The sequence below is a fragment of the Corvus hawaiiensis genome, chromosome 14 (genome assembly GCF_020740725.1).
Source record: "Corvus hawaiiensis isolate bCorHaw1 chromosome 14, bCorHaw1.pri.cur, whole genome shotgun sequence".
In the NCBI taxonomy this organism is placed as follows: Eukaryota; Metazoa; Chordata; class Aves; order Passeriformes; family Corvidae; genus Corvus; species Corvus hawaiiensis.
In genome coordinates this window covers 950,816-967,447 of record NC_063226.1, presented here as the reverse complement: position 1 = coordinate 967,447, position 16,632 = coordinate 950,816, and the positions used below count along the sequence as shown (strand labels likewise).

Genomic DNA, 16,632 nt, shown 5'->3' with positions numbered 1-16,632 from the left:
GCGTGTTGGTGGCTGTGAGGGTTTTGGGGCCAGCTCCTGGCTGGACGGTGGCATTCAGCTGGTAACGAGCCCTCCCTCCCTCCTGCCCAGAGCCGCGAGGAGCTGTTCCTGCGGGCACTCTGCCTGTGCCACACGGTTCAGATCAAGGAGGCAGACCAGGTGGATGGGCTGATGGCGCATCCAGAGCGCAAATGCACCTATATCTCCTCTTCCCCAGATGAAATCGCTTTGGTGAAAGGCGCAGAAAAGTAAGAATGTGAAGATGTTGGGGTTTTGATTCCCTCTCTCTGGTGGGAAGGAGGGAGGTGAGGGTGATCTGAAGGTGATAGATCCCTTTCCATGGTCTCTCTGGGAAGCAGGTTGTGGTACCAGTGCTGAACCTGACCTGCAGCCCTGTGAAGCCACATGAGCCTGGGGGTTTAAATGAGCTCTCTGTTAAAGGGATGCTCTGTAAAGGATCTTCCCTGAGCGGCTTCCTGGGAGGCTGTGGTTTGCATTCACTGAGAGTAGCCCCAAGGTGCTGCAGTGCCCAGGTGTGGCAGAGGCTTCTTTGCTGGAGCCCACGTGGCCTTTGCTTTAATCCCCTAGAAACTGAGACCAGTTACCATGTGCATATTGCAGTGAAATTGTTTCCTTGCCATGCAGTGGCAAAATAATAGGATGGTTACTTTTGTAACCATTTGAGTCCTGCCGGAGATGCTCGAGGCCAGGCTGGGTGGGGCTTTGAGCAACCTGGTCTAGTGAAAGGTGTCCCTGCCAGGACTAGGGAGAAGAGTTTGGGACTAGGTGATCTGTAAGATACTCTCCAGCCCAAGCCATTCAGTGATTCTATGCTCTTGCCAGCCCCTAGGTTTTAAATGGAGTCTGTTGCAGCTGTGTACACTTGCTCATGGCTTGTAAACCTGCCAGAGACCCAGTGGACCATGTCCAGAGGCTCTCAGTGTCTGTGTGCTCCAGTGCCCAAGCTCTCCAGGGGATGGGAGCGGTGCCAGAACATCATAGCAGGCTCTGCATGGAGCAAGCAAACATCCAGCCGTGCTCCTTAGCTCGGGCTCACTGACTTCTTTGCTCTCCTCTGCAGTGCAGAAGGTGAAACAAGAACATGGTTATGTATAATATGTGCCAATGGGTTTTTTCAATGTTGTTCTGTCCTTTTGTTTATTGACAGGTATGGTTTCACTTTTCTAGGACTTGAAAATGATTTCATGAAAATACGAAACCAAAAGAATGAAACTGAGCTGTAAGTGCTGCTGGGACTGCTGAGGAACAGGGCTGCTCTTCTGCACCACTCCCACCCAGCTTAATCGAGTTTGGTCAACCTGGCAAGGTCAAAGCTGTTCCTTGAGGGCTGTCAGACAGTGCTGACCTGCCCCAAAATCCTTGTTCCCTTCACAGAGCACAGCACATCAAGGTGTAGGCAAAAAGGCTCACTTGCAAAAGTCCACGGGTGGTTTACTGATGTCTAAATTCAGGTCCCTCAAGAGGCTGCAGTCCTTTGTATGTATCCTTCATCTGTGCCAGGCTGTGCAGGTGGCTCCTGGGATTCATGGGGTGGCTGCTGACCTTATGGGCCGTGGCTGGGGCTCACAGCAGGACACTGTAAGCCTAAACTCGTGATACAGTTCCATTCCCTGTAACCTTCCCCCCCCCCCGCCAAGCTGAAAATAGTTGGATTTTACCCTGTGCTCACAGCTTGGTGGACATCTGGGAGTCACTGACTTAGTCCCAGCACTCCCTGAAAGCTTGCCCTCACAAGCAGGTTTCACTTCTTACTTCCCTCACGAAGAAACTTCTTATTTAAATGGGAGACTCAGTGTTACTGCTTGTGGCACGTGGTGCCCCATTCCCTGCTGAGCCCCTGCCCAGCTGGGGGGGGTGGGACACTGGTGGGCACCTGCACCCTCACTATCATGCTCAGATCACCACAGGACTACTGGAATTTGGGTTTTTTCCTTCATTTTCTTGTGCAGTAGCTGTAAAATTAATTCCCCCGTGGGTGATGCCTCTTGTAGGGTGTATTGATTTCTGGAGCTCATTGTTAGTGATTTTCTGTCTCAAATAGTTATTTTTCTATTTTTCCTTCACTGAGTCAAAGCTTTTTTCTCCTTTTTTAAAGGTACCAACTTCTCCACGTGTTGAACTTTGACCCCGTCCGGCGCCGTATGAGTGTCATTGTGAGAACCACCACAGGTAGAGTCAAAGTGCACTTGTGGACTCTCATACCTGTGTGCACAGCTATAAAACACATCCCCCTTATCCCTAGACCCAGAGAAGCTGAGCTGTTAGGTTTTCTAAGCTGGTCTAACTAAATCCTGCACTGGCCCTGGTTTCCATAGAGTTAATTTTCCTTTGTAGCAGCTGCTTGGCACCAACAGCAGATCAGGGGATGAGAACAATGACCCACAGGGAGCTCCCTGCCTGCCTTGTTCCAGGCTGGAACAAGTACAGGGCAAGACATGTGAGACTGTCCCCTGGGTGGGATGGGGTTTCATGGGAATAACAGAAAAATTCAGAGGTCACCATCCTTCTCAATTACCAGTCCTGTAAGGTTTGGGATGCTGGTTTTACCCTCCCTGGAGAGGTTGCCAAGGCTTTCAGGTAGGAAACAATGTCCAGCCTGTTGCAGAAAACTTGCTCAGAGGCAGGTAGGGACACCCAAAGTCTCAGCCAGGTCAGACAAAGGTTTTTCACAGGATGAATGGTGAAAGGCCATTTTTGGTAGGCAGTTGGGCTTCTAGCAGTTCCCTCTTTAGTCCTGCCAGATTTCCTCCCTCTGCATCACTTGCTTGCTATTGGCGTTGTTAAGTCTTGTTAAGTCTCTCTGCAGCTTGTGACTGCTATAAACTATTTATAATTTGCTTTTAGGAAAGTTGCTTCTCTTCTGTAAAGGAGCAGACTCCTCTATTTTTCCAAGGGTGCAGCAAGAAGAAATCCAACAAACAAAAGTCCATGTGGACCGCAATGCTATGGTGAGCACATGGATGGCATTTGGCTGGCTCCTGGGGTCAGGAAAGCCTTATTCCTAAAATAGGGATGTGACCTTGCTTGGGAGGGAAGTGTTGAAAATGTGAGTGTCACTTCACATTGTTTTGATACCAGGCTTCTTTCCTTTTTTGTTTTGTTGGCTTCCACCTTTATTTGATATACTTACATGGTCTCCATCACACTTGTGTCCAAGCATCTCCCAGGCAAGTTAAAGATAGAAGTAACAACAGCAGCCTGGTCCCAGCTGTGGTGGCACCCAGTCCCTGCTCTCCCTGCTGGCTGCACGCTCTCAGCCCTGGTCCTGTCTTAGTTTCTTTCTGCCATATTACCTGCACATAATAAGCAGAACCATGATTACTCTGGTGGGAAGAAGTTGCTGTATAAACACAGAAAGTTGCTCTTTTGACACAAGCCAACAAATTGTCCTTGCCCTCAGGGTCAGTACTGACAGAAGCACTGATGGTAGACAAAAGCACTAACCCTAAAGTGAGGAGCTGTAAAAAATCTGGATTTAGGGCATTTGTCCACTTTATTTTCTTTCTGTCCCACCACCAGGATGGCTACCGAACGCTCTGTGTGGCCTTCAAAGAACTAACTCAAAAGGAGTATGACAAAATTGACAGACAGCTCAACGAAGCCAAGATGGCTCTGCAGGACAGGGAGGAGAAGATGGCCAAGGTTTTTGATGACACAGAAGCAGACATGCACCTGATCGGGGCTACTGCTGTAGAAGACAGGTAAAGAGGTGGCTCCACCAGCAGCACTGTGCTACCTGTGGTTTCTCTGTGATGTGGCCTTGTGGCCCTGACTCGCCATGGTGGAACTGAACAGCCAGGCAGATGCTGGCAGTGTCCAGGGCAATTAATTACACCATGGCACAACCCATTTCACAGTGCCCTAGTTGCTTAAACTGGCTGGTGTAGTAGGAATTGGGATTTATTAATGAAACTGCAGAAATACTTGCACTTCTAGAGAGTGAATTAAGCACACGGCATTAATTTGCACATCAAAACAAATTCAATTCCACGTTCAGTTATAGTAACTGCAAGTGTAAATGAAACTCTTACTGTGAGGCCTAAGAGTCAAAAGTATAAAGCAGTGATTTCTCTTTTTGCCTGCAAATAAAAATTTGGCATTGCTGACTTGTAATCCTTATTCCTGTGGCAGTGGTCTCCCCAGCACAGGAAAAGACAATTAACTTCTCTTGAGCTGGTGTCTCCTACCTGCAGAATCGGGGTTCCGTGGGTTAGGTGTGGGCCGACCCGCAAAGTGATGCTTTGCTTCTGCTTGCAGGCTGCAGGAGCAGCTGGCAGAGACGATCGAAGCCCTGCACGCAGCTGGCATGAAGGTCTGGGTGCTGACAGGAGACAAGATGGAAACTGCCAAATCCACCTGCTATGCCTGCAGGCTCTTCCAGACCAGCACAGAGCTGCTGGAGCTGACAGCGAGAACGGTGGGTGAGAGCGAAAGGAAGGAGGATCGGCTCCATGAGCTGCTGCTGGAGTACCACAAAAAGCTGATTCAGGATGTTCCCAAAAACCGAGGAGGCCTGAAGAGGTGAGTGAGCCAGAGGACCCAGTCATGTGCATTTCAGGTGCAAATTTGGTAGAGAAATAGGACCATGCTGTGGCCCTGGGGACTGGTTCCTTGCAGGCGCTGTGACCAGTTCTTTGCTTCGCTCATCATCTCTGGTAGCAGTTGGCTTTGAACTTAATTGCGCTGTTCCTTTAGTGAAGGGCACGTGTTAAATCCAAGCTTTTTAAAATTACTAAGCCCCCAAAAAAGGATGGGAAGACGATTAACCCAAAACGAGGGGTTTTTTTGCTAAGGTGTTACAAGCAGCTAGGTTGACTTCTTAGTCTGATTATGTTTCAAATGTGTTCCTTGTTGTGCCCCAGAAGCTGGACGTTGAGTCAAGAGTATGGACTGATTATAGATGGCTCGACGCTGTCGCTGATACTCAACCCTTCTCAGGACTCTGGCTCTAGCAATTATAAAAGCATATTCCTACAAATCTGCTTGAAGTGCACTGCAGTCCTTTGCTGCCGGATGGCTCCGTTGCAGAAAGCACAGGTATTTACCTCTAACTGGCTGAAGCACGTCACTGGCTGATGTGACGCACACTGAATTCATCAGCTGGGACTTGACCTGATCATCTTAATCAACCAGGACTTCTCCAGGCAATGTGTAAGCCTCGTCTGAGCTTCAGAGCATGATGAAAGCACACCATTCTTTCAAATCTGAATGCAAACCCTTTGTTTAATATGCTGGCAGGAAGCTGTAAACCCAGGCCAATTAGAAATAAACAAAACCTCCCAGTTTGCTCTTTTTTTCTTTCCTTCCAAATTTGTCAAGTGGAGTCTGACTTCCTCACTCCAGCAGATGATGTCCCAGCCTGATAAGTGATGTGTTTCTGCACCCTGAGATGCCTGCAGAGAGAGCCCACCTTTGGGAGAACAGGGTCTGGCAGAAGGGAAGAGCAGGATGTTGCTGCTGGGGTTTGTTTTTAAATACTGTCCTTCAGCCCTGCACAGCTGGATTGGGCTTTTGCTCTGGTTGTGACTGCAAAGCAAGTGGCAAGAGCTTTTATTAACCTGAACTCTCCAGGCGTTATATTGTTGCTGTAAAAAACCTGATTACTTGTCCTGGGGGGAGCAGTGGCAAGGTCTCTGGAGGCTTTTTAACTGAATTTTGGGTTCTGCTGCTGTCCTTTTTTTAAATCTTTTAGATTGTGCGAATGGTGAAGAACACAAAAGGAAGCCCGATAACCCTGGCCATAGGGGATGGTGCGAATGATGTCAGTATGATTTTGGAAGCGCATGTGGGAATAGGTAAGAGTCCCTGAAACACCCATCTCACACCCCAGACCTGTCTGCTCTCTGGCTGGGGCTCCTTGCTGCGGCGCAGTCGGTGTTTCTGACTGCACACAGCTAAACCAATCCCACTGAAAAATGGGGGAGGTCTGCTCTTGCTTTCTTTGGAAGCAGAGTTTAACTTCAGATTAATGCTTGAGATCATAGAATCATAGAATAGCTTGGGTTGGAAGGGGTCTTTAAAGGGTCCAATGCCTGTAATGAGCAGGGAGATCTTCAGCCATATTGAGTTCCTCAGGGCCCTGCCCAACGTGACCTTGAATATTCCCAGAAATGGGGCATCCACAGCCTCTCTGGGCAATCTGTGCCCATGTCTTACCATCCACCATCCCCATTGTAAAAGAGAGGGAGATGAGACCATCATATACTGCTCACCTGTGATAGTACCGTTCTCTCTGTCAGTGATACTCTGCAGGTTATTTTCAAAAACTCTCTGACCACATTTGTGGTGGTAAGGATTGCTTTGGGGCTCAGGAAAAAAGGGGCACAAGCAGCAAACAGATGGGTGATTAGTGGCAGTTGTTGCAAGGGCAGTGTGGTGAAAGTGTCAGACTTCAGTGCTGACTGGTCCTAGTAGCCCAGCACGGGGACCCATGTGTGTTTCCTGGGGCTGATGCCCAGGTGCATTGTGTCTCCACTGTCCATGTGACTGACAGCAGGCTGGAAGCTCCTGTCTGCAGATTGGTGTCAGAAATATGGGAGACTTCTGTAATGCCACTAAAGAAGGGTCAGTGGAAGAGAAAGGGCACGTTCTTCATTTGGGGCTGTTGGAAATGCCATGGTGCCCTCTAATGAAGGGAATCCAGTGCAGTTCATTTGGATATGGCTTTTGAGTGAACAAAACAGCTCTGTGGGGATGTCTCAGGAGGCTGAGCAGCTGCAGTGGAATAACTAAGCTGTGTGAGATGCAGGCCAGCCCACGAGGAACCAATTTCTTATCTTTCATCAGGTTTGCCTAGCTACCCTTCTCTACACTCTTACACAGGAAATCACAGAGCAGCCTAAATATAGCTTGAGAAGTCCAGAGGCAGCTCTGAGTGTTGTGGAGCCAGAACCACGCTGAGTGTATTAGTGTTTGGTCTCCTGGGGCACTCAGGAGGGAAACTCAGCCTTTGTCACGCCTTGAGACACTGAGTGATGTGAGCAAACCCAGTGGGCAGCATCCACATTGCAGCCCCTCGGGATTAACCCCTTGCCATGCTTCTGTCTGCAGGGATAAAAGGCAAAGAAGGACGCCAGGCCTCCAGAAACAGCGACTATGCTGTGCCAAAGTTTAAGCATTTAAGGAAACTGCTACTAGCACATGGGCATTTGTATTATGTGAGAATAGCACACCTTGTACAGTATTTCTTCTATAAGGTAAGGGGCAGTGTGCAGCTGATTTCTTTGTTTACACTATGCATTTCTTTGGCAGTAGAATAAAATAATAAACGGGAGAAAAAACGTGTGGGATATTCTGTAGTTCTGTTTTCCTCCCCTAGGGCAGGTTGTGTGTGCCATGTGTCTGTCCATTGAAAACAGTGCTTACAGGGGAATGTGAGCATTCTTGTAGTGTCTTCTGCAGATATTAACTGTGCACTGGATTGGTTTTGTGCTTGATTGAACAAGTGCCCTACCTTGTTTGATGTTGTAATGTCAGCCACTAATGTCTGATAACAGGAAAAACTGCTTAGATTTAGACTGAGAAGTCAGGTGCTTCCCTACTGACCATTTGTCTTTTGTTTTCCTAGAACCTTTGCTTCATTTTACCACAGTTTTTATACCAGTTCTTTTGTGGATTCTCACAGCAGGTAACTTCCAGTAATTTGTCTATAAAGGCAAGATAAAAAGCAAATGGCATAATGAGGCTTCCTAGCAGAGACTTGGCTTTTGGCATCCTGTCCCTTCACCACCTTGCTCTAGAGGACAGTAGGAACTGACCTGGTTGCTCAGCACTGTATCTGGAACATAATACTCTGAGACCATAACTGAAAAGAAAGCAATCTGCTTGCTTTCCCATCCACCAGCCGTAAACACAGGTGGACGCCTTCCGGAAGTAATGAGGGAAGGATTTAGCTGGTTTGTCAGCACCTGATTTTGCTACTTGTGCTTCTCTTAAGAGAACAAGTTTTGAAAGGTTGCCTGATCTTGTCTCCTCTGCTGCATTTTACTGCATTAAAAATGTCACTCAGGAGGAAGAACAGTTCATTCTTTTATGGCAGCTTTAAAAAAAGACACACAATGAGTGTCATCAGAGCTTTGGTTAGTCCAAGTAAGCATCAGACGGACAGATCCATGTGGTGAGTGGGTTCGTGCGCCTGGAGACAAGAGCTTTGGCTTTTGTGTCACTTTAAAGGGCTTTTGTGTCTATATGGGCTCAAAAGTAACAGGAAGAGTAAATGATGAGAGATAATTCTCTGCTTGTTTTGGCAGAAACACTTGCCTTTTCCTTTTTAAAAAAAAAAAAAAGAAGCTGTAGTTCCTCTAAAACAGTCTAGTCTTTAGAGAGCCGCAGGTGGCATCAAGTGTATTAATAGAAGCAGCAGCACAAGAGCAGCAACAGGAAAGCTCTGATAAGGGCTGTTTAGTTATGTTTTTCTGGACGATAAGCTGGAGATGAGACCAGCCAGTTACAAAGCGTCCTGTCAGTGGGAGCAGGTTCCTGGCCACGCAGCCTGTGGGTGCCTTGTTCCCCCTTGCATCGCACGGAGCACAGCTCCTACCCAGTGAAGCTGTGCTGGGTGACAAAGGGATGAACCTGTAGGGTATGTAGGAGACAAGGGCTGGAAGTTTGTGGAGAGGCTTTTAAAGAGGCTTTTTTCTGTCTGTCTCATTTAACTCTTTCTTCCTCTTCTAAGCCACTGTATGATGCTGCTTATCTGACCATGTACAACATCTGCTTCACATCGCTCCCTATCCTGGCTTACAGCCTCCTGGAGCAGCACATCAGCATCGACACGCTGACCTCGGATCCTCAGCTGTACATGTAAGTACGTGGTCTGGGTAAGGCTCTGCACAGCTCTGTTAGCCATGGTTTGAGTTTTCTTGGTGCAGGAGTATAAGCAGGTGTCCTTGTCCTGTGTCAGTGGTGGGATCACCACGTACTGCAGAAAAAGCCATTCTGTCCCTTGTGGCTCAGCTGTTTCTGCACTCAAGCTGAGCAGCCTTGTTACTGCCTATTGCTGCTTGTTTATGCTCTCTGACAGTATCTGGTCTAGCAAATTGCACTGCTGTATCTCTATAAAAGAGTAAACTGTAGGTGGAATTCTTCATCTGTAAGAAAAATCGAGCTGTGAGTGTGGCCAGACCATTCATTCACGTTTCCTTTGAGCCAGGCAGTGCGAGCCAAGCACGTGATAGAGCGTGTAACGCATGGCGGGGAGATGTAGCTTTCAGGAGGAAAAAGGATCCATTCTTTTTCAGAAAGATGAATGTTTCTGAATCCCAGCTCAGGCAGGTAGTTTCTCAGCTTGTCTAAATGGATATGGTCCCCCAGGCTTCCCCTCCACTGGCCAGGTCCCCTTATCAGAACCCAGGGAGCTCTGCTCATCGATCCACGTGCTCAGTTGTTGGCCACGTTGCCCAGGGAAAGGACAGCTTACACTGTCTCTCTGCTTTGCTTATTGTCTTCTCTCCTTGGTTGCAGCGGGGAGAGGCTCCAATCTTGCCCAGAAACAGAGATGCTTTCCATCTTCCTCCCAGCCCTGCCCACACATGCGCTTGGGGCAGCCCTTCAGCAAAGACTAAGGAAGATGGTTTTTTGGAGAAAACCCCTCTCCATGTGTCCCTGTTGCTAATTCCCCAGCCTGGCAGTGAGTTCAGCCCTGTGGAAAAAACCACGTCAGGGCTGCTTTGGCCAGTGCCCTGTGCAAGCCCTGTCACTGTGGTGTGATGCTCCTCACCAGTGGAGGAGCCACGTGTGGCACAGCTGTGCTCGAGCCAAGAGTGATGTCTGTGCAGAGAGAGAAAAGGGAATTACCAGGTGCCCAAAATATTGTGTGGAAGTTGCCTTAGGTGTAGAAGAAGCAGTGAATGCAACAAGAGCTGTAAGGCTGGGAAGGGGCTTGGGTGGTTTTGAAGTGAACACTCAGAGCCATGACTGATTAGAGTTCTCTGTTCCTTCCCTCGTATGGTAAAATGCCACCATCTGTGTTTTTAAATAGCTTGGTAATTGAGTATTGTGCGACAGAGAGCAATAACAGCAGGCCCCTGTGCCTTCCCCTGGTGGGCTCTCTGATCTCTGGGGTCTGTCTGTTGGGGGGAAACAGCCTTAGTTTGAATATTCATGACTGTGCATGTGCTGCTGGATGCAGAGCGCCCGCTGCGCTGCTGCTGGAGGAAGTGCTGAGCTGCTGCAGTGCAGATCCTGAGTCTGGAAAAAGCCTGTTTACCATGAGCACTGCAGGACAGAAATGGGAATGCTAAACAGAGCTCGCAGGGAGGAAGCTGCTTGTATTTTCTCTCCTTGCGATAACCCACACTTCCAGTCTGGTTTATCCTTGCTCTTTTCTCAGACCCAAACTGTGATACGTTAGAGCGTGGTCACGGCATCGTTGTGCGTAGGATTCAATAGGGTCTTGTTTTAGAAACTGCAATTACAGGAGCCCGGCACCATGCAGGTTTGCAAAGTGCATCTTGCTGAAAATGGATGTACTGCTTTAGGAGTTAAGGAGAATAATGTGAAAAAGATAGGGATTTTAAAGAAAGTAATCTGGAAAGATAATGATGCAGGGAACTGTCTTTAACTCCCTCCTGCCCTGATAGCCACCCTGCACTCCTCAGGCCCTGTGTGTGGTCCCTGCAGAGCTTTGCTCATAGCCCATCCATTTGGTGCTGCTGCCTCTGTGCCAGATCTCATCCTGCATTCAGCCAAGAGCCTCCTGCTACAACCCCTGTGATAAAAACACCCACCATACAATTCAGGAGGTTATTTTCAGCCTGTGCAGAAAAACACCACTTGAGGGAACAGGACTTGCAGAGCTTTTCTCAAAAAAGGACTTTGTGCATTCAACAAAAAGAGGGAAGCACACCATGGATTTCCTGCATCCCGTACAGCTGCTCTTTAGCCCTACCCTGCTTTTAAAATTAAGCAGATAGTGTCAGATACCATGGGCAGTGCAGGGGTTCAGGAGAGGCTCAGGACAGCGTTGCCTTGGTTCACTTTGTGCTTTTTCATCCAAGTTACCTAAAGGAGAAGGACAAAGCAATTCATATGCTGAACCTCTTGTGATTTCTCATGATCAGCAGCTGCATATGAGAAGTGTTCTTTATGTCCTGAACACTGGCAGGTATTTTTGTGGTTTCCCTCCTGCCTCCTACAGCAAGGGCTTGCTCCAAAGCCCCCTGATCCTGTGCCTGTGAGGAGCTTTGCAGCGCATCCTAAACGTGGTGGTGATGGTCTTGTTACTCCATCTCTTGGCAGGAAGGTGTCGGATAATGCAATGCTGCAGTGGAGGCCGTTCCTATACTGGACCTTTCTGGGCGCCTTTGAAGGACTCGTGTTTTTCTTTGGGGTTTATTTTCTTTTTCAAAACTCGTCGTTGGAAGATAACGGAAAGGTAACGCCACCAAAAAAAGGAAGATGAGTGTTTGTTTTGTGCACTGCCTCTGATATGCCTGGCAGGGAATATCTACGCGCTTAATCTGTGCAGTGTGTCTCGAGTCTTGTCCGACAGTGTAGCCTTGCTTATGGTGTGATTCTGCAGCAAATGCTTGAAATAAAACGTTTTCCAGATCACCATGGAAACAGGGCAGAGCTGGTTACACTCACTAGGTAAAATGACTAGTCTTACACACAGCTCTATTCCAACCCAGTGAGCTTTGCACAGCGCTTGTCCCCTCTTCTGTGTGATCCCAGGCATTGGCCCAGGGCAGGAGCAGTGTCTGTCCTTCCCACCAGGGACAGCCAGAAATTTGGCACGTGCTTGGCTGGTTGTGAGCAGCTGAATTAGCCCACCTTGATGAGATGCTGCTCATTAGCGCAGACATGGTGCAGGGCTGCTTGTGTGCTGTGCATGCTCTGCGCTGTGACTTCAGCCTCCCATCTCCCTTTGCCCTGGGGGAAGGCTGGTGCTGGCCTTTTGCTCCTGTTTTGGAGCCAGCACAAGTCCCCAGCTGCTGGAGCGAGCAGGATGTTGTCCCTGCTGTCTGCTTGCTCGTGCCTCTGCTGTGGGGACGAGCACTTGCACCGCCACATGAGCGAGGTGTGGGAGCTGCTTGGGTTAACTTGTACAGAAAGAGGAGGAAAAAAGTTGGAGGTTTTTTCTTTTTCCTTTTTTCTTATTTTTTCTTATTTTGCTGGTTAACTGAGTGCAGAGTGCAAAGCATTAGTGCAGGGTGGCTGCCACGTGTAGTGGCCTGAGCTGTTTCAGGACCCTTTCCCCAGGGTAATGTGCAGCGTGTTATTAGATCTTGACTGATGGGAAACTTCTTTACGTCATCACTTGTGACCCTTGAAAATACCTAAACCTTTTTTAGCAGCTAACACTTGGAGAAAAGCTGATGAAATTTATGTATGTATATTCATACATTGCATCAATGCCAGGATATGTGGCTCCAGTCAAGCCCCTGTATTGTCAAATCAGTGCTCTTCTGTATTTATAGCCATTCTGGTCATACTTGAATGAAACATGAAGCCCTGGTATGTTCTGCAGATGCCTTGAGGGGTCAAGTCTATGTGGCACTACAGTAGGATCTGTGGTTATGTCCTGTTCTGTAAGCACTTATGCCTGTAAGAACTGCTACCAGCAATTGTTCATAATATCCATGTATGTTTGATTGACTCCTTTTTCACTCCTATTGAATTTAATTTTTTTGCATTTTTTGAAAACTTTTACATTTCACTTTCTGTTTTAATGTATGCGTTCAGATCTTGACAGCCTTTGGTAAGCATCCCTCCCATTCATTGCCATCATTTGGATTTATATACAGTATCTGCTTTTCTTTGTGTGCGTAGTCACTAGTACCCACAAACCAAACCAGATGAACAGTACCCACTGGTGCCTTCTGCAGAGGGGACTGCAAAGACATGATGATGAGTGTGGCGAGAAAGCAGAAACTGAGTAAATTGCCAAGAAATCCTGAAATGCAGGTGGTGCAATGACTTGTATCCTCGATCGACATTGCTGTTAGTAGGAGGTTGTAGCTGTCACTGTCCCAGCTCTGGTCACCCGTGTGTGTGGCACTGCATGGCTCAGGGTGGCGTAGCGGGCGGCGAGTCGTGCGGGTGCCTGGAGCCTCTCGAGTGTTGATCTCCCATAGCAGTCGCTCCCTCCCAGCCCTCCCAGCCCTCCCTGCTTGCACCCCGTCCCCATCGTTGTTTCTGTGCCTCCATGGGGCAGGGCCGAGGCGCCTGTGGCAATGGTGTGTGTTTTACAGGTGTTTGGAAACTGGACCTTCGGGACCATTGTTTTCACCGTGCTGGTGTTCACCGTCACTCTCAAGGTCAGCATCTCCCTTCCTTCCTGAGTCACTCATGGCAGGTGTTTTCCAAGGCCCGTGTGTGCTCTGTAAAAGTGTGTAATGAATGTGTGGAAGGTGAAATGTCTGAGTGTTTTCTACCACACTTAAATCATCTTCCATAGAGGCAGAACCTGCTTACTTTCCTTTGTGCAGTCTGTGGTCTTTAAGCGTTTATCTTCCGTTTAAATTATTTTTCTATTTTTTTCCCCTCTTTTGAGGACTCCAGTTGGTTATGGTTGACTTTTCCCCCTGCTTTCACCCCTCGATGTTCAGTTCCAGCAAGAGGAGCGGAGCAATAGAGAATTTGGATTTGTTCACCTTGTTTCAGACAAGGCTGAGTGCCAGAGTGATCACAAAAGCACGTGTGTCAAATAACAATAGCAAATCTATTTTGTTTCATGGAGCTTTCCAGAACAAACTGTTTGCATAAGACCTTACAAAAGGTCTTTTATGTTTGGTTCAGGACAGCAGGTGGTGACAAGAGGCAATTACAGTCCCTGTAACCTTTAGACATTTCTTTCCTGTAGCATCAAGGGTTGCATCAAATTTGTTCCATTAAAAAGTGTCAGTTACAATTAGAATGTCACTGTTTCCCTGCTAACATTGTGCCAGACTGTGGATATTGAAAATGTTTTTCCTGGTGCCCATATGCACAGAGGTAGCTGTTTGGAGAACCTTCAACCTTAGTGTGAAACCAGTCTGAAATTTCATATAAATACAATCCCAATACACCCTGCATCTAAAGCCTTTCTTCTCTCTCTTTTTATTCCCACAGCTAGCGTTAGATACCCGATTCTGGACGTGGATGAACCACTTTGTGATTTGGGGCTCCCTTGCTTTCTATGTGTTTTTCTCATTCTTTTGGGGAGGAGTCATTTGGCAAGTATCTTTTCTTCTTTCCATGGTGTTTCTTAGGGGAATGCCCAGTGCTGGCTGTGCAGGGCACATGGCTGCAGCATCCCCTCATTTGGGGTATCCTGAGATTTGCAGGTGGCAAGGGATGTGCAACCCTGCTCCTTCTCTGCTCAGTGAGGAAGGGATGCCTCCATCCAACACCCACCAAAAGCCAGTGCTGGAAGAGGGCTGTTGCATGATGAGATGTGTTTGAGGAGGTCTCAGCCCACCAGAGGGAATAGCCTGAGAGAGAGAACGCCCTGGGTGCCATCCAGGTGCTCAGCTTTGGCAGGGAGTGTTTGCTTTTCTGCCTGCTGGGTCGTTTGTGGTGCTGAGGCTCTTGTCTTTATTGGGAGGTTCTAGAGTAAAAACCTTTTAGGGTCTGTTTGTGCATGTGGGTGAGAGAGACAGGAAGAATTCATGGTGGATTTCACCCAGTGAAACGGAAGGAACAGATGAGGCAGATGCAGAGCAAGAGGACGTGGCCCTCTGGGACAGCTTAAGAGGGAAAAATAAACAGGAGAAAGCACAGGTCCTGGTGTTGAAATCATGGATCTGAGTAGAAGAAATTCTCATTGATTTGAGTGCAACCAGTATTTTAGGTTCAATGTGCTGCAAAGGCAGGTGAGCATTAGTACCTTACCAGCATTGCCAGTTGTGTATTTCCTGTGCTGCAGTAAGTGCTCAGTTGACATTCACAGTTGACAGCATCTCCCATTTTACACCTTTGCTTTCCCATGGGCTATTGGCTGGATCCCTGATCCAGTAACCTGCTAGTAAGGATGTAAACAGATTTAAGTCTTTTATTTGGGCATCACAAGCTTTAACTCTTCAGTTAACTCTTGCTGACCCACAGATCCAGATCTGCAGTCTAGCCACAACTCTGTGCTGAAATGTGTGAGTTTTCTACTGAAAACTCCTTCTGCTGTTTAACTTGCATAGCTCAATATTTTTGACTTAACACTAAGCAAAAACTGCTTTGGGATCCTTGTCATCAGTTATTGATGGTGTTTTTCACAAACAGCTGTTGGTTGCTCTTCCTCATCAAGGAAGGGGGAGGAAGGAGCAAATAACCTGTTGTGATTGTGAGACTCTGGATTTCCACTATCAAACCCAAACTAGAAGCCATAGCAAAGCCTGAAGCTGAAATAAAAGTACCTGGTTTTTGATGAGGTGAATAACTTATCTTTCAGTGATGGTAGCTAAATTCAAGCCCCTTCCCACCCTGAAAAGTAACAGATGTGGAAGATTCAAAATGGATGGTGACATTTCTGAAGTATTTCTTCCAGAAATAGTGCAGTCAGAGGCAGGAGGTGGATTGGGAGAAGGATGGACAGTGTGTTTCTGTGCTGTACCCATCTCCATCTGAAAGGGAGGCATAACTGCTGACAGCTTGACATGAAATCTCCTTTGATTCTAACCTTGGAAAATCCATGTTAACCAGAATTTATTTGTATCCTTTCTTTTTCAGGCCTTTCTTGAAGCAGCAAAGAATGTATTTTGTATTTGCTCATATGCTGACTTCTGTTTCCACATGGCTGGCAATAATTCTCCTGATCTTTATCAGCCTTTTCCCAGAAATTCTTCTAATAGTTTTAAAAAATATAAAAGAGAAAAATCATCAGGTAAGGAACAAGATGATGCATCCCACTGTATTTTTAGGAAGACCTTTCTTACCCTTAGGCACCAGATGAACCTGTAACAATACCATGTACCACTCACATCTCAAGGGAGGCTTTCTTGAGTCTTGTCTTGCTCTTTCACATGCCAAAAACGTCAAGAAGTTATTGTAAAAATACTGCCTAGATCTGTAGCGGGGAGAGACTCAACCTGTGCCTTTCCTTAGTTGCCTTCCCTGGGTGGGAATGTTCTGTCTCCTAGAGAAATGTGTAAGCCTTGTCCAGCCTGAACTGACCATCAAACACACCATATCTTGTCCTGAAAAAACTTGCTCATTTTTATGTCAGAAAAACACAAGCAGGATCTCCCCTGGGTGTGTCCTCAGGTGCTGGTGCAGTGGGAGCAGGGTCAGGTCCTGTCACATCTGCCCATCCTCCATACATAACCGAGGGCTCAGACCATGGTGTTCACTGTCCCTGAAAGGTGTCTGGTTTCTGAACAGCTTTCCTTCCCTGCTGGGGAAGGAGGGCTCCCTTTGGAAGTGGAAACCTCTTAAAAGTTTTCTTCATTGCTCCTGCAAGTGGGGAAGGCCAGCACTGCCAGGCTCACAACTCGCTGTGCTGAGCCCCCTGCCTTTGTCTCTGCTTGCCCAGAGGTGCTGAACGTCCCAGGGGTGCAGCCCCATCCCCTGGGCAGCCCCTGCTGACCCCCCCCGCGCCTTTCCCTCCTGCGGCCTCTCTCTTCCCCTGCAGCATCAGCGAGTCCTGCCCTGGGTCAGCATGTGCTGTGTTGCCAGCCAGCCCTGGCCTCCTGACCTCGG

The 16,632-nt window shown here is 47.8% G+C and overlaps 1 protein-coding gene across 10 annotated transcripts in view; it reads left to right on the top strand.

The window, feature by feature from the left end:
* Positions 1-16,632, top strand: part of ATP11C (ATPase phospholipid transporting 11C) — a 55,350-nt gene that overhangs the window by 31,913 nt on the left and 6,805 nt on the right. For 5 of the 10 annotated variants that reach the window (XM_048318457.1, XM_048318458.1, XM_048318463.1 and 2 more), the window contains exons 14-28: positions 91-248; positions 1,169-1,240; positions 2,117-2,190; positions 2,866-2,969; positions 3,541-3,722; positions 4,279-4,542; positions 4,884-5,058; positions 5,714-5,816; positions 7,072-7,217; positions 7,589-7,648; positions 8,696-8,823; positions 11,260-11,395; positions 13,215-13,280; positions 14,074-14,177; positions 15,664-15,817. In XM_048318457.1, the coding sequence (XP_048174414.1) occupies positions 91-248; positions 1,169-1,240; positions 2,117-2,190; positions 2,866-2,969; positions 3,541-3,722; positions 4,279-4,542; positions 4,884-5,058; positions 5,714-5,816; positions 7,072-7,217; positions 7,589-7,648; positions 8,696-8,823; positions 11,260-11,395; positions 13,215-13,280; positions 14,074-14,177; positions 15,664-15,817 (1,926 nt within the window). Of the gene's footprint in view, positions 1-90; positions 249-1,168; positions 1,241-2,116; positions 2,191-2,865; positions 2,970-3,540; positions 3,723-4,278; positions 4,543-4,883; positions 5,059-5,713; positions 5,817-7,071; positions 7,218-7,588; positions 7,649-8,695; positions 8,824-11,259; positions 11,396-12,705; positions 12,722-13,214; positions 13,281-14,073; positions 14,178-15,663; positions 15,818-16,632 lie in introns of all 10 variants that reach the window. The other 5 variants (XR_007206715.1, XM_048318466.1, XM_048318459.1 and 2 more) reach the window with 2 other exon arrangements.